At 43.4% G+C, this 25,023-nt stretch overlaps 1 protein-coding gene across 4 annotated transcripts in view; it reads left to right on the top strand.

The window, feature by feature from the left end:
* Window positions 1–25,023, top strand: part of RALGAPA2 (Ral GTPase activating protein catalytic subunit alpha 2) — a 142,250-nt gene that overhangs the window by 86,764 nt on the left and 30,463 nt on the right. For all 4 annotated transcript variants that reach the window (XM_084285125.1, XM_084285124.1, XM_084285127.1 and 1 more), the window contains one exon: window positions 2,674–2,801. In XM_084285125.1, the coding sequence (XP_084141251.1) occupies window positions 2,674–2,801 (128 nt within the window). The remainder of the gene's footprint in view (window positions 1–2,673; window positions 2,802–25,023) is intronic.

Raw genomic sequence — 25,023 nt, 5'->3', positions numbered from 1 at the left:
CTGACAAAGTCACCTCTATCCTCTGCTTCATTGCTTTCTTTTCCTATCAGACAGTGTATGCTAACTTTGGCTCGTGAAAAATACTTTTTGACAAAGTATGTGCCTAGGACGCAATAATTTAAATAATGTAGTTTTCTTCTTGAGAAAAAGCATGTTTCCGCATTTTCTGAAAGTTCTGTATTTTACAAAATAATCATGTGCAGGGTAAGTAATAGACTTCACAACTGTTCCACACGCCTCTTTTTGTTGCCTTTTCGGTACCTGGGCTGGCAGCGTTATTATGGCTGGGGGCAAGCTGGCAGGCACAAGCACCCACAAGCAGCAAAGGAGCATGCCCAAGTTTTGTGATTCAGCTCAAATGAGCCTACTTTTTAGTTTGAAAAGTTTTTTTTGTAGTAAAGTGTGGTTTCTCAGAGTACAATAGAAAACACTACTGAACTTTTTGTTTAAAGAAGTCTGTCAGATTGGAGATATTTTTTGAAAAATTTGCAGCAGAGTGCCCATTGAAAGATATTTAAAAATGTATGCAAATAAATGGTGTACAAAATAAACACACCTTGTGTATACTTTCAGTATAAAAATTCAGTAATCCTAGGTTAAGACAATCTGCCTCACTCCCTAGACTCCAGGTGCTTCTGAAATAGTGTAACAACAACCTGTAAGCCCTCAGCTTGCTGGCCGAAAAGACTGAGAATGAATTTCTTTGTCCGGTAGCATATGTAAGTGCTAATGTGATTTGAATATCTAGCATTTGCGTGTGATATAATGTTAATACTAATATGTACTTCACAGGCTTATTTGTGCTTATATAAAAACATAGTTTTACATTTCTTTCTCTTTTTGTCAACACTTGAAAGGTAAGAGTGTGTGTTAAAAATTTCACTTAGAAATGTTATTGCTTAAACTGGAGAAACTTGATGCTCTAGAACATTATCACTTTTGTGGCATAGATTTTCTTATTGTCACCTTCCTTTCCAGCTGGCTAGTTAGTAATGCTAGCATGAAAAGAAAAAAGGAAAGGAAAGGAAAGGAAAGGAAAGGAAAGGAAAGGAAAGGAAAGGAAAGGAAAGGAAAGGAAAGGAAAGGAAAGGAAAGGAAAGGAAAGGAAAGGAAAGGAAAGGAAAGGAAAGGAAAGGAAAGGAAAGGAAAGGAAAGGAAAGGAAAGGAAAAAGGAATACTGTTGAAACATTTTACATTAGTCTTTATTTGAGGGGGAGTTCATTATTTTAAGTAAAGGAATGACAAAACTGTGAAAAGACAGCTGTCATTTGCAGATGTTATATTAAATCCAAATTTCTCCTGTAATTCATTGCCACTTCTAATTAGAGGAATTCCCTAGATGCAGGGGATTTATATTATTCTCTTTGTCCATTTATTGAATGACTGTCACAGTCACCCACAAGCAGTTGCAGAAGAATAATAGAGGGTATTTATTTATGTGATAAGCCCCTGTACAGATGGAAAAATCCACAGCTTAAATATTGTTAATTGCTGCTAGCTTCTGTGTTGTTTTGTTTTTGTTTTTGTTGTTTTTTTTTTTTGTTTTTTTTTTTTCATTTTGAGGTTGATAAGGAAGTGAGTTTGACTATTTGTCGATGCTGAAATTTACAGTTAATCGTTAAGATTGTCTCTGCTTTTGACATGGCAAAGCCTGTTATATGTTCCTCACTGCAGATGTTTTTCACTTTTATAAAGTGTGTGGGGCTCTTTTACCTAATGTAGCCTTTGTCTGAAGAGCCATATGCCACCAAATGACGTTATGTGGAGGGTTTCTCTGGAGGTAACCCTGCAGTAACACAGTTCTAACATCTTGATGCCGTATGCTGGATGGACCTGTTTGCCTGTGTGCCAGCTTTGCTTACAGGTGCCATCTCCCCTGCTTTCCCTGAACCTCGTTATCTTGGTTCAGCATTTTATTTATTTTATTTTATTTTATTTTATTTTATTTTATTTTATTTTATTTTATTTTATTTTATTTTATTTTATTTTATTTTATTTTATTTTATTTTATTTTATTTTATTTTATTTTATTTTATTTTATTTTATTTTATTTTATTTTATTTTATTTTATTTTATTTTATTTTATTTTATTTTATTTTATTTTATTTTATTTCCTTTAGAGAAGTCCATGGAAGGAGTTTATAGAGGATTATCTGAAATGAATACTTCTTTGCCAAAGCTCCTGCCAGGGGGGGACTCAGCCAATGGTCTCACGTTGAAATATAAGACAACAAACCTCTCTCAGTATCTGCTCCAAATGGAGCATGAACTTCAAATTCATTGGCAAATTTTGTTAATGTATATAATGAGCTCGTGCTTGCCTCATTAAATATGCCATGTACATATGCACATCAAACTTACTGGTAATAGTTACAGAAGGTTAAATGCTTAAAAAAAATTGGGATTAATATCATACTAGAAGTGTCAGTATGTAAAACAATGTGGTCATACTGCTTCCTGGCAAAATAGTTTACTAGTCTTTTGCCTAGAGCTGGGAAGTGTGAAATCTTCTTCCCCTTGCCTCTTACCTTTCTCAAGCAGCAGGTGCCTTGCTGTGAAAACCCTGTGGGCATTGGGTGTGTTGTTTCTGTTTCTAACAGTGGAATTTGCTCCCATGCTCCACAGCCTCCTTTGGCTCAATTTCACATGTTGTTTTTATTTTGGGGTCTACAGGTGCCATTTTTTGGTCCTCTCTTTGATGGAGCCATTGTGACTGCAAAGCTTCTGCCAAGCCTTATATGTGCCACATGCATCAACGCCAGCAGAGCTGTCAAGTCGCTCATCCCACTCTACCAGAGCTTGTATCCTTTCCTGCTGATGATGCAAAGTTCCCCTTGGTAGGGTTCCTACTTCTGAATATCCTGCTACTAAGAGGTAAGCTTTAATAAATACTTCCTAGAAAAGGTCAAAGCTTTCTTCATGTCAAGCTCAATGTTTTTAAGAGTCATTCACTCCCAGTTGCCATCCACTATTTTTAAAAAAATCATAACATCACAAGAATGTTCTCACCAGAGGTTGCAGACATTCTCGCTGATGGTGGGCTTGGACTTAACACTGATGCTTTGAACCATAAGTATTGATAATCAATTTTCTCTAATGCCAATAATAGTGTATATTAGGCTAATACATAGCTTAATTGTATTCTTATCTTATTCAAGAAAGTAGTCCAGTTGACTTTACTTGGACTCATTATATTAACAAGACAGATGGGATTTGGCCTCTCATATGGATGTTTCAGTTCCCTAATTCCAGTCTTATTCAAGCCATTTCTGTAATAGGGAATTTTCAGAACACATTTTCTAACAGTTGATGGGAGATAACTAGACGGTATGCTTTTCTCCTACATAAATTGTAGGATAAACTTTTATTCTTACATGATGTGCAGACTAATAGTATTATTATTGGGTTTCACTTTTTCTAGGATTTTCTCATAATGCCATGATTATGCAAGAAATGTTTTATTGCTTGTTTGTTAATCTTATCACTTATCTCCAGAACAACACTTACTATACAGTGTTTTCTTTGGGGAACTCTTGATTTGAGGATTTTTCTAATAGTATGAGTTTTAGGAAGAGTTCATAAATGTTTTTAGCTTTGAAAGAATATTGATTAATTAGTTTGGAACACATTTTTAAAATACAGTATTTTCAAAATGGTCTTCTTTTAAGTAAGGCTGAATTTTATCCAGTATACTTTTCAAGAGTCCTTGGAATTTAAAAATAACATTGTAGTTAAATAAATTCATGTTTGATCAACTTCATTGTTTACTCATTTCATACACAAAACAAAGCCAGTTGGTGGTTGCTGCATAAGCAGTTGAGTGCAGTACATCAATTGCAAAATCATGGCAGTACCTAACAGATGATTCAAAACTAGCCAGGTTTTCCACTTTTGTTTAATGAGAGCAGTCTAGCTAATTACTAAAATTCTTCTATGTGGAATTTAGTTTAATCCATCTGCTGGTAAAGTCAATGTGTAATAATGAAATAGTGTAGAAAAATCAATGTAAAAAACAGTACTGACAAGAATGAAGTGTCACTATTGCCTCTTCCTGTAATCCCACCACTGAGCTCCCCAAGAGTCCTTAGATTTCTGCATCCTGCTCGTCTTTTGGCTAACACTGTTCTGTGAGCAGGTGGTTTGCACCCACCTGCTGTGCTCCCACTTTCCTACAGGGTCCCTTTCTGGGTCCTTCGTTGTCCCTGTTGAAACATGAGCAGCACAAATGTGGCAGCACATACCACTTTTCAGCATATGTTTGGGGTCGAGCTAAAACTGTCTCTCTCCTCTGACTCCTGTTTTCCTTTTTTGTGTCTACTTTTGTTTTGTTTTGTTTTCCTTTTTTTTTGTGTCTGCTTTTGCACCAGTGGTATCTCTTGTGGATCAACTGCTACATCTCCATTTGATAGATGAAAGAGAACTGAGAAACTTCTGAAACTGGACAAAGATAATGGGGTGGGAAGGTCCCATCAGGATGATGCTGGAGTAGGAAAGAAAGACATCAACAACATTTTTTGTAGAAAATTAAATTTATTTGAATAGAAAAGGTCAACAATAATTGCTCCCTATAAACACAAAGATATACTAAAATTCTTAATGAGCCAGAAATTGGCATGTAAATGTATGGATGTATAAAGGAGGTATTTGAACCTGTCCATTGCAGTAACACTACTTTGTAGCCCGCAAAATGTGCAAGCTCAGTATGACTTTTCTCCCTGGTGTTGGTTTTGCTAGCTGTTATTTGGAGAACAAAAGGAGAGCAGCCCCAACAATTTAACAGGTAAATAAAGGACTTTAGTAACTTTGTCATACTGGGAGCAAAAATAACTCAAAGGTGAAATAAAATATTTGAATGGAATGGAGAAATAAAAAGCGATAATCCTGGAAAAGGGAAGGATGCTGTTTGGCAGCACATAGCTTTGCAGTTTGGATGAGCACAGAAACACTTGTGTTAAGGCAGAGCCAGAGAGTCTTCCACTGCTGTTTGTTGTACAGGACATTTTACAAGTCAGCATTTGTAGTAAGGGTTAGTAGGTAATTTTTTTCTCAATTCCAGCATGGTTAGGAATTGAATGAACACTTCGTCTGGTGTAAATGGCTCAATGGTAATAAAACACTGACAAATCCAAGGGAAATCACGGGGCAGTAATAAAAAGAAGTGGAGGGCAGAGGGACTGGTTTATCGGGCACCTGTGGAAGTTTCACTGTAAAGCAAAGCACTCATGCTCCACTGCCGTGGTTCCCAGGTGGGAGAAGCATTGTGACCCTCGGGAGTGCTGTGCGGGGTTGCATGCTGCTGGGTGCTGGCAGCGGCATGCGAGTAGTGACAGCTGAAGTCACTTGTTGGAAAGTCTGCAAACTCCGGTTACAGCTGCACTTGTCAGGGGCTTTGAGGGAAGTGTAATCAGCCAGAGATTAATTTGCATCTCAATTAGGAAAGAATCAGGAGGAAGCGGTAGGGTCTGTTGCTGGAAGGTTGTGGAAGAAATCTCATCAGGCACAAAAGGCTGCCGAGCTGGGTGCTCCAGCAAGCGGGGGACAGTATCTGAGTCTGGTTTCCATGGGGACCAGGACCACAGAGCCACGGGAGAATCTCGCTTTGCACTGTAATCCTTTGGTTGTGATGACACAAATTCCGCTGTCGTACCCAAATACATTTTTCTGTTAGGAATACCTCTGAAAATGAGAAACATAACTATGGCAGAACACACAAGGTTTTTTAATCCATTTTTTTGTGTTCAAGTAACTGCTTCTGTTTTAAGGCACTCTCTAGGCCAAGATAAATATTCATTAAAAATAATTAACTATATTTAAATCTTAGTTTAAAGCTGTTCTGGCTACAAGTTGTGTACATCAAATGGCATGTCATGGCATTGCACTGAAGCAAAAGCAGGGCACTTACGCATAGCTGAGTTGTCTGTGGAGTGGTTAAAGCTCATTTTTCTCTGCAACTGCTGTAATGTTTACATGTTAATGGCTGATTGTATATTAGTGTATATCCAAAATAATCATTTTTTCAGGAACAGTCCATTCTTGGTGCACTGAAGCATTGAGACTGAGCGGCCGCAGACTGTACTAATTGGTACTCTCACCGTACTTAAGTAACTGTTAAGTGCAAGGTAATGTCTTTCAGCAGCCTCACCACTCTGCTTTTTCAGGCAGTAATTGTCATTTTAAGTATGCGTGTGTGTTTTATGGAAATCACAAACAATAAGGGGGCTTAAAATTACATGAGAACGCAAAAGATTAAGTCTTAAACTTTCTAAAATTGTTACATGATAATGTATGATATGTATTATCATACTTAATATACTTAATGTACATAACTTGCCGAGGTGCTCGGCTCCGAGGCAGACGCATTCTGCAGCAGAGCAGGGGATCGGGACAGGCAGGGCTTTCTTTCTGGCATCGAGGCCACTCGATGAGATACTGTGTGTGTGAGGTGCAAGCGGGTGGATGACTTGATCAGCCCGGTGACAGAGCTCAAGGAGGAGGTGGAGAGGTTGAGGGCCATCAGGGAGTGTGAGCGGGAGATAGACTGGTGGAGCAACTCCCTGCAGAGCATGAAGGAGAGGTACCGGGGTGGGACACCCAAAATGGGGGTGGACCCCCTGCCCTGTCGCCGTCGGACAGAGGGAGGGGACCTGGGAGTTGAGGAGGAATGGAGACAGGTCCCTGCTCGACCTCGCAGACGATGCACCCCCCTGCTGGCCCCACCTTCCCAGCTGCCCTTACACAACAGGTTTGAGGCCCTGGAGCTTGAGAGACCGGTGGGTGAGGATGAGGTAGAAAGTGTACCCAGGAGGATGCCTAGGGCAAGGAAGTCAACTCCATGCCTCAAGACTTCCTCCACCAAGAAAGACAGAAGGGTAATCATTGTAGGCGACTCCCTTCCTAGGGGAACAGAGGGCCCTATTTGTCAGCCTGACCCTACCCGTAGGGAAGTCTGCTGCTTCCCTGGGGCCAGGGTCAGGGATGTTGCCAGAAAGCTTCCCAGCCTGGTTTGCCCCACTCATTACTGTCCTCTTTTGATAGTCCAGGCTGGCAGTGATAATATTGAAGAGAGAAGCCTGAAGGCTATCAAACGGGACTTTAGGGGATTGGGATGGGGAGTGGATGGAGCAGGAGTGCAGGTGGTGTTTTCATCCATCCCTACAGTGGCAGGGAGGGGTACAGAGAGGACACGGAAAGCGCACCAGACACATCTGTGTTGGCACCAGCCTCTAGCCACACTTTGGATTTTTTGACCACAGGGCGCTTTACTTGACACCCGGCCTGATGGCCGCAGACAGATCTCACCTATGTCTAAGGGGAAAACGGATCCTAGCCCAGGAGCAGGCAGGGCTCATTGAGAGGGCTTTAAACTAGGTAAGAAGGGGGAAGGGGCTGAAATAAGGCTTGTTGGAGGTGTGCCAGAGGGAACAATGGCAAGGCCAGGGGAGAAGGCAATGGCCCAACTGAAGTGCATCTACACTAACGCACGCAGCATGGGTAACAAACAGGAGGAGCTGGAAGCCGTCGTGCAGCAGGCAGGCTATGACTTGGTTGCCATCATGGAAGCGTGGTGGGACCACTCCCATGACTGGAGTGCTGCAATGTCTGGCTATAGGCTCTTCAGAAGGGACAGACAGCACAGAAAGGGTGGTGGTGTGGCTCTCTACATTATAGAGTGTTTTGATGCTGTAGAACTCGAGGCTGGGAATGCTAAGGTTGAGTCCCTATGGGTTAGGATCAGTGGGAAGGCCAACAAGGCAAGCATCCTGGTGGGGGTCTGTTACAGACTGCTGAACCAGAATGAGGAGACGGATGAGGAGTTCTACAGGCAGTTGGCAGGAGTTGCAAAATCATCAGCGTTTGTTCTCGTGGGGGACTTCGACTTCCCAGACATATCCTGGAAGCACAACACAGCCCAGAGAAAGCAGTCTAGGAGGTTTCTGGAGAGCGTGGAAGATAGCTTCCTGACGCAGCTGCTTAGTGAGCCTACCAGGGGAGGTGCCCCGCTGGACCTTCTGTTCACAAACAGAGAAGGACTGGTGGGAGATGTGGTGGTCGGGAGCTGTCTTGGGCAGAGTGACCACGAAATGGTAGAGTTCTCTACTCTTGGCAAAGTCAGGAGGGGGATCAATAAAACTGCTGCCTTGGACTTTTGGAGGGCTGACTGAGCTGTTCAGGACACTGGTTGGCAGAGTCCGTTGGAAGGCAGTTCTGAAGGGCAGAGGAGTCCAGGAAGGCTGGGCACTCTTCAAGGAGGAAATCTGAACTGCTCAGGAGTGCTCTGTCTCCACATGCCCAAAGACGAGCTGGCGCGGAAGAAGACCGGCCTGGCTGAACAGGGAGTTGTGGCTAGAGCTTAGGAAGAAAAAAGAGGGTTTATAATCTTTGGAAAAGAGGACGAGCCACTGAGGAAGACTGTAAGGATGTTGCAAGGCTTTGTGGGGACAAAATTAGAAAGGCCAAAGCTCATCTGGAGCTCAAACTGGCTACTACCATTAAAGATAACAAAAAATGTTTTTATAAATACAACACAAAAAAGAGGACTAAGGAGAATCTCCATCCTTTACTGGATGGCGGGGGAGGGGGAACTTAGTGACAAGAGATGAGGATAAGGCTGAGGTCCTTAATGCCTTCTTTGCCTCAGTCTTTAGTGGCAAGAGCAGTTGTTCTCTGGGTACCCAGCCCCCTGAGCTGGTGAAGGGGATGGGGAGCAGGATGTGGCCCTCATAATCCACGAGGAAATGGTTGGCGACCTGCTACAGCACTTGGATGTATGCAAGTCGATGGGGCCAGATGGGATCCACCCAAGGGTACTGAGAGAACTGGCAGAGGAGCTGGCCAAGCAACTTTCCATCATTTATTGGCAGTCCTGGCTATCAGGGGAGGTCCCAGTCGACTGGCGGCTAGCAGACATGGTTCCCATCTACAAGAAGGGACAGAGGGCAGACCCGGGGAACTATAGGCCCCTCAGTGCCAGCGAAGCTCATGGAGCAGATTATCTTGAGTTTCATCACGCGGCACTTGCAGGGCAAGCAGGCGATCAGGCCCAGTCAGCATGGGTTTATGAAAGGCAGGTCCTGCTACATGAACCTGAACTCCTTCTATGACAAAGTGACAACGCTGGAAGATGAGGGAGAGGCTGTGGATGTGGTCTACCTTGACTTCAGTAAGGCTTTTGACACCGTTTCCCACAACATTCTCCTCAAGAAACTGGCTGCTCATGGCTTGGACTGGTGTATGCTTCATTGGGTTAAAAACTGGCTGGGTAGCTGGGCCCAAAGAGTTGTGGTGAATGCAGTCAAATCCAGCTGGAGGCTGGTCACTGGTGGCATCCCCCAGGGCTCAGTACTGGGCCAGTCCTCTTCAATATCTTTGATGATCTGGATGAGGGGATCGAGTGCACCCTCAGTAAGTTTGAAGATGACACCGAGTTAGGTGTGTGTGTCGATCTCCTTGAGGGTAGGAGGGCTCTGCAGGAGGATCTGGATAGGCTGCACCGATGGGCTGAGGCCAACTGCATGAAGTTCAACAAGGCCAAGTGCCGGGTCCTGCACCTGGGGCGCAATAACCCCAAGCAGAGCTACAGGCTGGGAGAGGAGTGGTTGGAAAGCTGCCTGGCAGAGAAGGACCTGGGAGTATTGGTTGATAGTCGGCTGAGTAAGAGCCAGCAGTGTGCTCAGGTGGCCAAGAAGGCCAACAGCATCCTGGCTTGCATAAGAAGCAGTGTGGCCAGCAGGGCTAGGGAAGCGATTCTCCCCCTGTATTCAGCTCTGGTGAGGCCGCACCTCAAGTACTGTGTTCAGCTTTGTGCCCCTCACTACAAGAAGGACATGGAGGTGCTCGAGAGAGTCCAGAGAAGGGCAACGAAGCTGGTGAGGGGTCTGGAGAACAAGTCCTACAAGGAGCGTCTGAGGGAGCTGGGGTTGTTCATCCTGGAGAAGAGGAGGCTCAGGGGTGACCTTATCGCTGTCTACAGTTACCTTAAAGGAGGCTGTAGCGAGGTGGGGGTTGGTCTATTATCCCACATGCCTGGTGACAGGATGAGGGGGAATGGGCTAAAGTTGTGCCAGGGGAGGTTTAGGTTGGATGTTAGGAAAAACTTCTTTACTGAAAGGGTTGTTAGGCACTGGAACGGGCTGCCCAGGGAAGTGGTGGAGTCCCCATCCCCGGAGGTCTTTAAAAGACGTTTAGATGTAGAGCTTAGTGATACGGTTTAGTGGAGGACTGGTTAGTGTTAGGTCAGAGGTTGGACTGGGTGATCTTAGAGGTCTCTTCCAACCTAGAGGATTCTGTGATTCTGTATATATTAATGCAAGTTTTTGAGTTTGTTAAAGGCACCTTATTGTTTGATGGAGAAAGGAGGAAACTACAATCTCCCAGACAAACAATTGCCTGTGCAAAAACTGAAGTTCCTCTTACAGAGCCCAGTTAAAGCAGAGGCTGCTAATCTCGGTCTGTGAGAGTAAGGCCAGTCTATAAGCAGAAGGGTTTAGGCAGTAAGAGCAGGGATGAAAACCAGTCAGTTTTTAAGACTTTGGCAACTGAAACTGGACACAAAGGAGGAAAACATGGATCCGTGGACTGTGTAAAATATGTGACGCAGTGTAAAAAATATCCGCATGTGAATAAAATATCAAATTGTTGTGTTTCCTCCAATAAGCGTGTGTTTTTCTTCACAGCTGTGCAACAGCTTTTCTTCAGAACTCCCTAAACGTAGCTCTTGAACAAATGTAAATTGGGATATTTTAGTGAGTTATGTCTTTGAAAATAAACATCGAGCTGGGAAAAAAAAAACCATCTCTCTGTATGCAGTCTGCCGCAAAATATCCAGATCCTGTTTTGCTTTGTGTGTGTTACTGGTATCAGAGCAGAGTAAGGGCACAGATACCCCACTGTGAGTAATTTGAGACCTGCCAGCTGCAACTGGAGGTGCTGCCGGCCTGCTGCTTGTGCAGCACCTCAGCGCCAGCCTTGTTCCACCTCCACCTGCAGCATTCTGTGGAGGAATTGCAATGTTAAGTCACCCTTCCCAGCTACTTTAATCACTACTAACATGACTTTCCCCTTATACTTGTGGGCAACTTCTCCAGTTCTTCCCGTTTCTTTCTTGTAAACCACTTCTGTCACCTGCTGAGCCCCTGACAGAGGAGTAGGACTGGCTGAGCCAAGGTGTTTCACGTGTGCTGGCCTGGCAGATTGCACCCACAAATGTCTGGGCTTCTGTTTCGTTCCTACCATTTCACAATTACAAGGCCTGACAGGATTTCAGAGCTCCTTGCAGGTAGAGAGCTCGCAGGGGACAGGTGAGGTGTCGGGGGAAGATGAGGGCAGCTCTTTGGGCCAGAGGAGGGGAGGGAAGCACAGCTTGCTGGGGGGAGCGGGACTGGTGCCACTGGAAAACACCACATCAGTCCCTCAGGCTGCTGGGGGAATCTGGGTGTGATCTGTATTTTGTAAGAGAGGGCATGGCAGAGGTGGAAGGCCAACTGCTCGGGCAGCCGTAGCTGGAGAGCAGTAACTGGCTGTTTGCACTCAGCGAGGGGCCTGTCGAGCAGGACCCCTGAGCAAGTGTCTGCTCTGGTTCCAGTAGTACAGAACATTTCCCAGAATGTTAGGGGTGGTGATATACTTTAAAAATTGTATCTTTATGCTTTCTTCCAGTTAATATAACATTAGTTGTGTGTTGGAAAAAGATTTTTCAACATTGGTCTGTTCTGGAGTCCCAGTTGCCCAAAGCTGCAGTGTATATAGTGGTACACATCTTTGAGAGCTGGTCTTATCTGTAAAGATAAATACTGGGGGAGGGGGGGAAACAAAACATGGCTTGTCCCCAAGATGTTATTTTGGGTCTGATTTACAGATGCTGTTGAAGCTGATAGTATCAAAGCTCAGGTGCAAGCAAATCACTGAATGTGGAAATGTAACTAAACCTGCAGGTGTCAGGCACTTTGGTGGCTGGTCCATAATATACTGCTCCACAAAGATTTTGGAATCTGGGTATAGTGATGTCTGCACAAAAAGATCCCCTTAGAACACACAGGGAAAAGCAATTTTGATTATCCTGAATCCAGATTGTCATGCAAAATGGAGTAATTTCCTTGCTCATTGAATTACATTGTTCTTTTTTTAGATTTTTTAGTCACTCTCAGGTTTACTTATGAACTTTTATAACCAGGTTGCTTATTCTTTCTCATCTCACACATTTCATAATAACAACAGGAATGAACATCCCAGATTCTTCTCTTTTATCCTTCTAAAAATGAGAAAAATAGTAGTGCAAGCTTATCTTCACAAGAAGACAGCTATTCTTCAAATCGCAGTGGCTAAAAGATTATACCATGGTTTGCTTAGAAAAAAATTGTAAATGCTTCTTAAGTTGGGAGAAAAGCTTATTAGAGTTTGAAAAATGGGTACAGTGATGCAGAGGAAAAGATAAGTTTGAGAAGCAGACCCCTGTACCTGAATGTGAATGGCCACATTTCTCTGTTTGTACCCGTCACTTAAAAAAAAAAAAAAAAAGAGATTAAAAAAATAAAAGAGCTTCTTTTTAATTGAAAAAATGTTTTGATGTTATTTGTGGTGTTTTACTGCTGTTCCCCCCTGTACTTGTAGTCCTGCTTGCTCTCACTAACTGAGTTTGAAGAAAAGCAGAAGAGATTCTGACATGTCTGAGATGTTGCCCCAAGTTCGACCTGCTCTTTGTGAGGAATCTGCTGGAAAGTATGAAATCTCCCTGTGTACATGCACCATTTGATTTTAACCATACTCTCCAGTGATTTTTTGTAGTCTTTGAAATATTTTCTTAGCAATTTAAGCTACATTTATTTTCCTGTGAATGGGTACATGATGATTTAGTGCCTCTTAGGGTTTAAGAATTAACGTGTTTACTGTAAAACTATCTTTTTAAGCATCCTGACTTTTAGGATAAATTGGTTTGGTCTTACGGAATTTTATTTTTCTTATTCTGCCTTTTGATTATTGTGTGTTTTTTGTAGTATTTTATAGCATCTTGATTAGAGGACAGTACTGCGATGCTCTTCAGGGGAAGAAGAAATATCTCATGGCAGGGGCAACATGCCAACTCATCAATCACTCGGCTGTTCTTTTTGCTGTCAAAACAATGTTTCAGGTAGCTGTCCAAGTGTGTTTGGAGATGCAGTCCTCACAGTAATCTCTCATATAAGCTGTGCTGCTTCTTCTTTCTTTCATTTACACAAATAGAATTCTGTAAGGGCCGATCCAAATTTGCTTAGTCTACTAGTTACTTAGGTAGTTACTTAGTTACTGCCACAGCTTCAGGCTGAAGAATTGTTTCCAAAATTGATTGCAGTTTCTGTTGCTGTTCAGTCTGAGAGGAAAATCTGATACTGAGTTTTCAATTCTTCCTGAGTTTGTCTTGAACATTCACAGGGCTTTGCTGCAACATAATACATCTCTGTGTTAGTGCGTCTGTACAGTAGATCGTGAATGTGTCTGCATTAGAACAAACAAAAAGCACTGCGAGGATGCATATGCTTTACATAGTATCTGAGCACTGGATGTCACCATTTCCCTGCTTAAGATTTGCAAGCATGTGGGCCAGGAGAAAACAGCCCTTTGGAGAGGTAATCCGATACGTGCATAAGTCATAAAGGTTTATGCTCTGTGATGAATAGGGCATGCCAGCTTACCTATACGAAGCAAGTAGCTCACTAGGATTAAAAACAAAAAAAACAATACCCATAACTTTAATTCATTACATTGTATTAAGATATGAGCATATCTACTACATGTTAATATGTCATGTCTGGAATCAAGATTAAGCAAAGATTATCAATGTTGAATTCAAAACAAATTGCTTTTGTTGCTTTAAACTGATTTATGATTAGTTTAATATAGGGCAATTGATCTGCTTGTGTGTTTCGTTGGACACTAAAAAATAAACATTTGCTGTGATTGAGCCAGTCGTTTGAATGACTGTCACATTTTGTAGGTGCACGTAAAGCAAGATGCCTGAAAACGTGTTTTCGGGTACTTTTCAAATTGTATTTTTTTCAGCTTGCATTCAGAACTGTATTCTGATGATAAAGGGGTGCTTGATTGCACTGCAAGCAAAATGGAAAGCCTGCTACTCTTTTTGGAGAAGAGTTTGTAATTTGTTCCCCTTTTTTCATCCAAAGAAGTTGTGCCATTGGGCTATATGGATGCTGTTAGAAATGACTATGAAATTCTAAATCTTGTGTCACATGAGCTGTGACAATTTATATGACATAGCATCTGACAGTTTTCTGCCGAAATGATGGGTTGTGGCTCACAGGCTCCTCTGCTGCTTTGTCTGAGGAGAGCTGCCTGTCTGCCGCCTCTCCAGTCGTTGTGTTGCCGAAACCAGCCCTGGCATGGCGGGGCGAGTGCCAGGCAGCAGCATGCGATGCTGCTCAGGGGATGCTGGCGAGCGCCTCGGAGGCTTCATGGGTGGCGTAAGGCAACGCTGGCCTCTGGTGTGTGGCACAGCTCCCGCAGCAGCCAGTTGATGGCTGGGCCCCGGCCTCTGCGGCTGCTTTCCCGCCTCGCAGCCAGAATCTTCACCAGGCAGCGATCGATGCCTCTAATCTGCTGCAGCCTGTAATAAGTCATGCGTGGCAAAGCTTTTAGGTGGCATTACATGGGATTGTGGAGGCGGCCCTTCAGCTCTTATTCATAGTGCTCTTCATAGACTTGCAGAGAAATCTACTGCATCCCACTTGTGAATATCTAAAGAGCGCATAATGATTCTGCCGATCCGAACTTCGCATGTGGACACAATGGTTTTAAGTTTCTGTATTTTTGTGCACAAATCTGTATGCACCTGTCCCTGCTCGCGTTCCCTCGGAACACACATCTTGCATATGTACCTCTGTTATCGGCCTGTTATTTTCACTGTTTTATAGGAGGAAGGCAGGCAGCAGTGAAGCTTGCACCATGTATAAGTGGTTGATAAAAAGCGAGTGGAGCTCTAGGCAGGGTAAGAAAGCGCAGTCCATTATTTATTCTTGGAACATGTGTGCCAACAGGAAGCTGTGCCATCCTGGCTCCCCTGGTGGTGTCCCTCATTCCTGATTCAGAGATTGCCTGGCCTGTAATCCTAATGACTGTGGCAACTCCTCACCCGACCTTCCAGATGGATTCTCACCTTTCATTGCTCTCAGCTAGTCCGTTCCCCACGGATGGCTACAAAAATTATTCTCAGGGTTTTGAGTTATTTTGTGTGATAAAATACCTCTTGCCCCTCCAAAAATATTATCAGGCCAGTGACCCTGAGTCTTCCCACCTTTTTGGATGTCTGTAATTTCCTGTTAACAATACAATTCATTTTTCTGCTATAACATAGAGAGCATCATTATTCTTCTCCACAACCGGAAGCTGTACAGATCACTGAGGGCTGCTAAGAAAGTCCCAGGCTAATTCTGTAACAGGGTTTGAAGCAGCACTAACTGCTGCTCCTGCTGGAGCTGGTCTCTCTTTGGTAGAAGTAAATAAACCCCAGCACTTTTAAAGGCTTTTATTTGCTAAGTGACTTAATGAATAGTCCTAAAAAAGAGCCTGTATTTAAGTAATATCATGAATGTAATGTTTTTTTTAAATGAAAAGTGAATTCAGTGTGTGATCTGTAAGAAACAGGAAAAAAAAGGCAATTCTGGGCTCATTGAATGATGTACACATGCACTAATTGAAAACAAGCTTATTAAAATACACAGCTATGCTATTTCAGCCCCTGCTAGAGACTGGAAAGTCATGATCATGCTGGAAACTGTACAATGTATAGAATAGAAGCAGCAGGTCAGGATTTGGAGTTGGGAATTTGAATCCTGACTTCCCTCTGCCGTCATGGAGAAGCTGCTGCTTTCGATGATATTCTCGTTACTGGTGAAGAAATGGAATAAAAAAGTCATTTTGTTTGTACGTGGATAACTTTGCAAGAAGCTGGGGTTTTGTTCTAAGTGTTGCTTTAAACTGCTGTGTCCTAGGCACTGGATCAAACGAGTTGTGCAGAAGGGTTTGTGTCCTGCTGCTGCCCTTAAGGTGGCTGGAAGTCAAGTTTCTCCACATCCAGGTATGGAAGCACCGCACAACTCTTGGATGTTCCCAAGTAAAGCACAGTTTTGTTCCTGTTGTTCCCCATAAAAAATAAAGCAATTCTGTTCAAGGGGCAGTTTTGTGAGTGCCCTACCTGCAGTGGAATCTGTGATTTAAGTTGCAATAGCAAGTACAGATCGGTGTGGTATAGTGTTGTGTACAACTGAGCTGGTAACCGTGCCTCTGGCAGCCAGGTGTGAGCTCGAGAGAGACGCGCAGGGGTGCAAGCGCCTGCTGTGTGCTGCTTTCCATCACGTTAGGCAGCACCTAACCCGTGTTTATGGTGGGTCTCTTCACGGTGGCGATGGCAGCCAGAATGGATGTGTTCAGGCTAACACTAACTACTTCATTCAAAGTTCTGTGTGTTTGTTGTTTTGTTTTGTTGTTTTTTTTTTTTTTTTCAGGCATACACCAGACAGATTAACAGTTTTATGTTCTTGGTGTTTTCAAAACAGCTTGTGATGGCTTTGCTCTTCTGCCCCTGTAAACTTTATTGGGATTTCTGTAGCTGAAACCTCCACTGCATCTTTTAGAAACTTGCTCCCACGCACTCATTTGTGCTTTGGATTATGTGGGTTATTCTTCTTTGGCTTTTGTTGCAGGTGGAGGAGGAAAAATTACAAAAAGGCAATATTATCTGAACAGATTTTGCATTCAGCTTAGGCTGTGCGATGCTCGCATGGACAAAGTGTGTGCCAGCTGTGCCGCCAGTCCTGCCTGGCCTGGGCTGCCATGCAGCCATGGCTCTGGCCAGAGCGTTGTGGCCACCCCGAGGTGTGTCCCGACTGCCCCGAGCTCTGGGGCAGCGAGTCCAGCCAGCGACCAGGCTGCGCGCGCTGTGCCACAGGGGCTTTGTGCACGCTCATTAGCATGCTGGCTGGGCGCCGGCTCTGCGGCGCACTGGCTTTGCTCGCTCAGCGAGCTCCGCTAGCTTACCAGCTGTTCCTGCTGCTCACGACAATGTCCAGCGTGTCCGCATCACCGGGTTCCTGCGCCCGCCGCCGCGCGCAGACAGCCTTTCCACTGGGGATGCCCACGTGGCCGCCCGACAGCAGCAGCACCGCATAAAGTAGCAGGCCCTCGCATGGCATATGGTGTCTGGATTCATACAAGATGCAAAACTATTCTGCCGCTAATGCACAATGACTCATAGCATTGCTAATTTTTCTAACAAAAGCCCACTTCCACACCCACACTTTTAACCCCTCGGGCTAAAAAGCCTCCTCTTTTAGTTTCAAAGCCTTGGAAATGTAAGGAGGTAGCTTCTGGATCAATAAATGAAACCCTATATTTATTTAAAGCATATGCAAGTTCTAACAGTTATTTTGAATTTCTGTAAAATGCTGTTTTCAGAGCGCTTTTCTAACATATGGGTGGTTTTGTTTCGTTTTGTTCCAAAGTAGATTTTCAGTGAAATGTTTTTGTTTATTTGTTTGTTTGTTTTTATTCTTTGGCAGTTACATATTAGAAAAGTAGTCTGAAGTCAGCACAGAGGATAAAAAGTCATTTTCATTTTAGAGAGAATCAAAGCAATGTTGTTAGTGGGTCTGCAGCGATCATATTCAACAGTGCAGTTAACTAGCTACTTGTGATAAAAAGCTTTTAATATCTGGTTATCTTTCCTGTATGCTAGTTCTTCGGGGAGAAAAATAACATTCTTTCCAACTAGAGGGAGCTGCTGTTACCACTGATGCTTGTTCTTAGCCTTCCAGACTAATTCCTTTGTGCGGAACGTACAGCAATGATTTCTACATTTTAATAAAATTATGTGGAATTACCCTGAGTAATTTAGATTAAAAGGATGTGTCTTAATTTTTACAGCGTGATCATCAAATTAAGCTGCAAAAATCAGAGAAAACTAAAGCACATACTGGTTGCATGGTACGCGGGTGCTCTGCGTGAAAGTGAGATTATGTAGGTCATGAGAAAACTCGTTAGAGGAGAGTGAAAAGCTCGGGTTCCTCCACTTTTGTTGCAAGGCACAAAGCACGACGGAAGTGCACGTGGGGTCGAGCGGGATGGTGTGGCAGGAAGCCCCGCGCTCCTCCGTCACAACAAAAGAACAAAGGGATGCGAGATGAAATATGGAGGTGGCAGGATCATGGCTGCTCGGGCTCCTTGTGAGCGCACGTCGTGCTGCAGCAAGCCTCTGGGCCTGGCCCAGCAGGGCTGGCCCTTGTGCCAGGTGACACCTGTGAGGAGAAGTGGTTCTTAGCTGGGGGCAGCTGGGAGCTGTGGAGGGGCAGGTGACCGTATGCCGGCCTGCCAGGGGGCTTGTCACAGCCCCAGTGAGACGCACGATTGCTCATTTCTCCCAAAGCCTGGGTGCCAACCTCAGGAGCTGTGGTTTCCATCCTGCAGGGCAGCTCCCAGGGCCCTGAGCCACACGTGTGCACCTCCATGGGTTGTGGGAGGGCGTGGAGATGCTTGACACACACGTGGGCCTCTTCTCGGGCACGTGCCTGACTACACAGGCACTTCCATTAGTGCAAAGGTGCAATCTCCAAGGTATTTCTAACTCATTTTTTTCAAACTTTTCCTTGTTTTCATTTTTAGAGAAAACCTGATTCAGTATAGGTTCTTCATCAGCCATACATGCTGCAATTACTTCCTTCAGAAGTTGAGTCATAGTTTTCTCAATGGGAGAGATGTTTTAAGTGTAGCTTTGATTTTTTTTAATTGCTTTGTTTTTCTCTAAGTAAAAGTGAGGCTCCGAATTCATTGTTGGCCACACTGAGGAGGAGGTGAGGCTAGATCCCCTCCTGGCCTGCGTGCAGCCTGGCTGGTCCAGGGTTTCCGTGAATCTAATATTAAGACAAGGACATACATAATGTCAATGGGTATTACACAAGAGCTATTTTAATGGGTATCACTGTAATCCTACTTCATACCTTAAAGAAGGAAGATTTTTTCTTCTATGTGCACTTGAAGACGTTTTGGAATATCTTGTTACTGGAGACATCTTTATTAGGTTGGAGACAAAAGCTTGGAGACAACAAGGGAGAGGAATGAGAGAAAGATACTTTTTAATGCTTGGCTCATTGTCTGGCTTATTCAGCTTGAATATTTTCTTTCCGCAGTATCATGTCTTTGTGTGTATTTCAGAGTAAGATTGTGTTCTTGTGTGTGTATAAGAGCAGATGGCTTTATAATAATTACTTACATGTAATACTAAGGAAGTATCTAGTAAACATGCCATTTTCTGAAAAAAAGAAAAAAAAAAAAAAGGAAAGAAAAAAAAACTTAATTTTCTGCTTTTTAATACTGTCTCTAAATTGGCCTTGACCAGTTTTTTTTTTAGATCCAATAACTTCTGCTGAGCAGCTAGATTTATTGGTATTGGTTTAGGATTATCCATCTCATTCACCTGCCTAACAGGCTAAAACAGGTGATCTTGTAAAACCTTGCTGGTCTACAATTTGTTGGCTTCCTAAACAGGAACTTGTAGGCATTCCCCTGCCCACCTTTCAGCTGGACAAAGTGGTGCTGTTTCAGCAGCAGCACTTTCACTTAGAAATGTTAGTGCTATCACTGAAACAGGCTTGGCGTTCGCTCAGTTGTTCATTACTGCAAAGCCTTGACATCAAAAATACATCAACCTGAAAGTGACCTGGTTAACCTAAAGAAAATAACCCCAAGCTCACATGCATTTTTCTTTTCTCTCAGTCTGAAAGCTCTTACCTGATTTTGTGCCATACCTGTCACTCTATCGAGCTCCCTGCTGTTGAAAGTTGACTTCTGGAGTATTTCAGCGCTGTGCCTGCCTGACTGGAAAAATGACAAAAGTAGAGAGCCGTGCATGTTCCTTCATGGAACAAGCACTGAAGCTGATGTTTGGAGACTTGGCGTATCACAAGTGAACTCCTCCCCTCACTATTAATTTCCGTCCCCAGCCTAGCACCTTCCTGTCCCTGCTGCTGCAGTCTGTCCCAGCTGGGACACTCGAGGCTCTGGCAGTCCCATTTCCCATGTGCAGGCCCAGTGGTAAGACACAGAAGGGGCTGTGATCTGCTTTCTGTCCATAATTGCTAAATAAAACTCGCTGTTACTTTAAAGGCTTGGCACTGCAGAAATAGCAGCTGCACCCACACCTAGCAGTTTTGAATAACCTTGACTACAGTTTTCCAGCTAGCTGCAGATTGTTTTCTAATTGTACTGGTTTTAAGCAGCCTGTGTACCCGACGTTTGACATCTTCATTTAGCTATTAAGATAAAAAGACACATTGGTGTCTTTATTTTCAATAATGTATTTAATGTGCAACAAAAGATTCCTGCTCCCTTCATTTCCGTAGCCCGTTATTTTTCAGAGCATTGCCCTGTTCACCTTCTTTCTGCTAACCCTTTCAGTGCTGTCCTCCCCTGCACTTTTCTACAGCTCATCAATTATGCAGATGTGAGAGGAAGACGGTATAACCCTCTAGTTAAAGCACTGAGCATGTTTGTGGGGGTGTCAAGGGCTAAGAATTGTTCAAATCCAGAAAAACTGTTTTAAGCCAGAAACGTTTTCTTTATTAGGTTTTGCAGAGCCTGCTGGGTTGTGCTCCCATGTTTTATGACTTGTTGCCACGATAATTCAGCTAATCTTACAGGTTTCTCTAATTGTGATTGATGTGTAATCATTCATTTTATTGAACCCCATTAAGGTCTGCAAACCTCTGTACCAACTTACAGTAATTAGAGCCCAGATAGCCATTCCATCTGTTCACAAGCACTGTTTAATTAATGAACTTTTAACATGTTCTTTTCCTTGTAAAAGCTCTTAGTATTCTCAAGTTGTTGAATAGGATTTGCATGCCAGCATTTCCGTTGTTTTTTTGTTGTTGTTGTTGTTTTTTTAATACCACAGCAACGTGCATTTTGGAATCCCAAAAGTCAACACACAAAGTACTTGTATCTCTTAAGGCAAATTAGAGAAATTTTACTTTTAGTATAATTTTTTCATGTCAGTTGCAATCTCTGTAAAACTGGTGCTGCAAATAAAAGGCTCACATGGACTTTCTTGTTCTTGTTAAAGCCTAGAACAGCAGTGCTTTAATCTTCCCTGGTATTGTTGAAGAAGATATACACAGACCCACAGACCAATAAGCAAAATGTTTCATTTTGCTCATACTTAGCACTTATTGGGAGAAAAATTGAAATAGAGTGTGCGCAGACACATTTTCCACTCCTTGTATATCATCTTTTTGTGGCATGTAGAACATCAGCACCGAGACAGCTTTACTTGTTTGTAATACTCAGTATAATGAGATTTTAGGGCTCAGTGGAATGGCTAGTGCTGCTGGGAGGTATCATAGGGACGGTGGCAATAATGGGCCAGAACAGCGAAAAACGAGAAAGCAGTAGGACAGGAGTTCCTAAATACTTTGAGCATTGCTGCTGTGGCATCTGCGGGCGTTCTGGCTGTGCAGCAGCATGGGAAGTCAGTGGTTTGTGCAGAATGAACAGATGGCTGCATTTTTAAAAATGAAAGTACATTTCTGCTCCCTGATCAGACAGAAGAGGCCATATTTCAAGAGTATTATAATTTTTCAGAAAAACAGCCCTAGAAGGTTTCTGTGCATTAGGAATTCATAGGCAAATAGCTGTACTGAATTTAAATGTCAAATTACAATCACAAGCAGCTCTGGAGCTTGAGTGGTTAGCAAAGGAGGAAAAGGACACCTTTCCTGAGGGTGTTCTCGCGTTCTTGGTCTCTTGCTGGCTTCTTGGTATGGTGCAGTGTTGTAGTTCTGTAGTTGTGCTTCACCCGCTTTGGATTGGCTTGTGTTCACCTTAAATATTCAGGACAAGAATTAAGTCATACCGCTCAACTCACTCAAAATCCTATTCTGCCTCTAAAACAGGCCATCTGTCCGGGCCAGCCACTCTTTTCTCCCGCAGCATGCGTTTTAGCTGGTGCTTTGAGTAAGCGCATGGCCTGGAGAAGCAAAATCTGAAGTGAAATAAGAGCCTTAGGCACAGGGCTGCAGCCGCTGTGTTCAGAAAAACGAGCTGTGTTGCCTGCCTTCTACATTTCACAAGTTGTTTGTGAAAACAGTATCAAGAGCACCTGTTTTTTGTTTTGCCTTCAGTATGCTACTCTATGGCATCGTAGTTGCGTAAGGCAAGGCACAGGCAATCTTCTCTGTTTTGCTGGGGTTCCCGGCCATGTTGATCTTTTACCGGGGGTTTTCCTCAAGTCACTGTCCTCTTTTGGACCAGTTCCAACCTGAATGTCGAAGGTTTCCAGTGCCCTAAAAGGGAACATTTCCAAAGAGCTATCTTTAAGTTCCTCTTCCACTATTTTCACCCATGTGCTCCTCCCCTCTGTGCTGACCCCCGCCTGGACAAGTGCAGGGCAGTGGAAAATGCGGTGTGCTGCCCCTCCGCGTGGCTGCAGCCGTGCAACTGCCAGGCACTGGCACGTCTGCGAGAGAAGTGCTTGTCCCACAGACCTTTTGAGAAGTGTGCATGTTAGGTTCAGGATTGTGTTGGTTTGTGCCAAGAGCCAGGTGTGGGCTCTTTGGCTCAGCTTCAGAGCCTCGGCTTTCCCCACTGGTGGTGTTCTGCAAGCTGAGCACTGGGATCTCATCTGGCTTGTTCTGGAACTTCATTCCACTGGCTGCGATTGGGCTACAACCAAATGAATTAGGCTTATTTTTTTATTTAGAGACAAATTCACTCATCATGTGCATTTAGTAAGTCTTGCTTCTAAAGCCATGACATTCCTTTACAAGCTTCTAGTTTGGAGGATGCAGTTTTGCTTACAAGAAGAAAACTCTAGGACATGGTTCCTGTGAAGTGCCTTTCCTGCTCCCCACAAGCATTTGTTCTCAACACTTCAGCCTGTTGTCAGCAGGAAAAAATGCACAGGCCACCTCGGCGAAATTTTAACAGCAAACAGAGCATCCTGATGAAGGATGAAGGAGGAGAAGATCTTGCCCCTCGCTTGTTTGCCCTTTCCCTCTGGTTTCTCCGCAGGCCATGCGGGTCTGGCTGGCTGTGCCTAGAGGCCATGCTGCAGTCCCCACAGCTCCGTGCTCTGCTTCAGGCGTGCAGCTGCTGGAAGGCGCCTGCCCGGGGCTCTCATCACCAGTGCTCTGCTCTTGGCTTGCTCCTGAGGAAACAGAATGAACCTGCGTTTCGCCTCAGCGGAAAAGAGGCAATCAAAGCTCTCAGTGTTACACTGCAAGGACTTGCTTGAGGGTGTCGAGGGAGAGCCGTGCCAGCCAGTTGGTATGCCCTCGCCTTGCCTGGAAGCGTCTCCCGCTGCGCCTGGTGCCAGGAGCTGGGAGCCCCAGCCAGGCTTCGACCAGCAGACATCTTCCGCAGGGTGATGGCAGAGGTGTGCAGAAATCTCTGAGCTTACGGCAGCAGAATGGGCGTCATTAGTGTAATATACGTTGCATACATGTTATAGCAATATTGTCTCTTAAACCTGTAAACACGAGTCCTGTTCTGCCCTCAGCTAAATAGAAGTGCTAATTAAGCGAATTAACAATTAAGGCTGTTCTGTGATGGGTAGCTGATTTTAAATAATAGACATTCAGTTGAAGACTTTAATATTTGCTGTATTCCATTTGGGAGAACATTTCTCAAGTTGTTTTTTATTTTAGGATAAAAATATTTATAACATTTTCTCAGTATGTTGCCTGTGAAATGTATGTTTACATTATTTGGGTTTATGAGGAAAGCCAAGAAGGACGCTGTTCTCTCTCAGTGGTTAAATATTATTGCATGTTAATCCATATTTTACAAGTTCAAAGATTGCACTACCATGCCCTGTGTTCTTTTTGCTGTTGGTAAAGATGTCCTCGTATTGAGCATTCACATGTACGTGAAAAATAGAATTCAGTTCAATCCATGCATAGATTGTCAGAAAGATTAAAGTGTGCATCATGCAATTTTTCTTCTTTCAGAAAGGGGCCTTTGATGTGCTAATGTTCACTTTCTCTCTTTTCATTCAGAAGTGCTGGTCATTGTTTTGAGCTGCAGAACAGTATCTGCCTCATGGAGGCAGATTCTAATACCCTGGTAGCCAAACCTTGCTCGAGGTAGCATAATATAAATATGCAATAATATTAATGGCATTATATGCTGGGATCAGATAACAGTGTGCCTGCACAGATGAATACCAAAGCAAAGCCAAGGCATTTATTGAAAATAGATGTTTCAAAAAGCCAAATATTTTATTTTAAATAATCCACTTAGGTGGCAGCATTACTGCTGTTATACCAAGTCATACAATTCGGTTTTAAAATAGAAAGCAAGCTTGGTGGTGTGGTGGGTGCTGTAGTCTGTAAAAATAACTGTTGAAGACAAGGCTATAATGTATTTCCAAAGTTAATTAGCAAGTGAAATTATTTGGATGGGCTCATCTTGTGTTGCAGTGGATATTTTCCAGAAAATGGATGAAATTTTGCAGGCTACTCATAGCTCACGTAGCAGGGGATTGATGCAGGTCACAACACAGTTGCCGTAATAGATTTGCAGGGAGAAAGGCTGTTTATATCTACTCTCACTTTTGCCAAAATATTGATCTTCCTTTTGTTCTTGACTGCTAAGAAATAGTTCACTGAATCCCCTGTGAAGATAAATATGGAAAGTGTTAGTGTACGATTGTACAGGAGCTATTTTAGCATTGATTGTGCTCTATGGAAGACAGAGTAGTGGACAAATAACTGATAAAAATCTTCCTTATTAAAACTGGGTGAAATTTGGTGCTTGAGTTTTGAGTTAGTAAACTCACTAACTATAAACTAGCTGTAGGATGGATGCTTTAGGAAAGTGTAAGCTCACATACATGCTCAACAGTCTTCTGCTCAGGAATCAGAAAAATTGCCTATTGTGTTTCTCAAGCAGTAGAAAACTAAAGCTTTGTAAAAGTTGTAATCGTAAAAATAGTAAGTTGCATATTAAACTATAAACCAGGAAATCTTCAAAAGTGTTTCTCATGCA

The sequence above is a fragment of the Netta rufina genome, assembly GCF_964035555.1.
Source record: "Netta rufina genome assembly, chromosome: 3".
Classification (NCBI taxonomy): Eukaryota; Metazoa; Chordata; class Aves; order Anseriformes; family Anatidae; genus Netta; species Netta rufina.
Note: the sequence above shows the minus strand (reverse complement) of the source record. Positions and strands in the feature narration are given on the sequence as shown.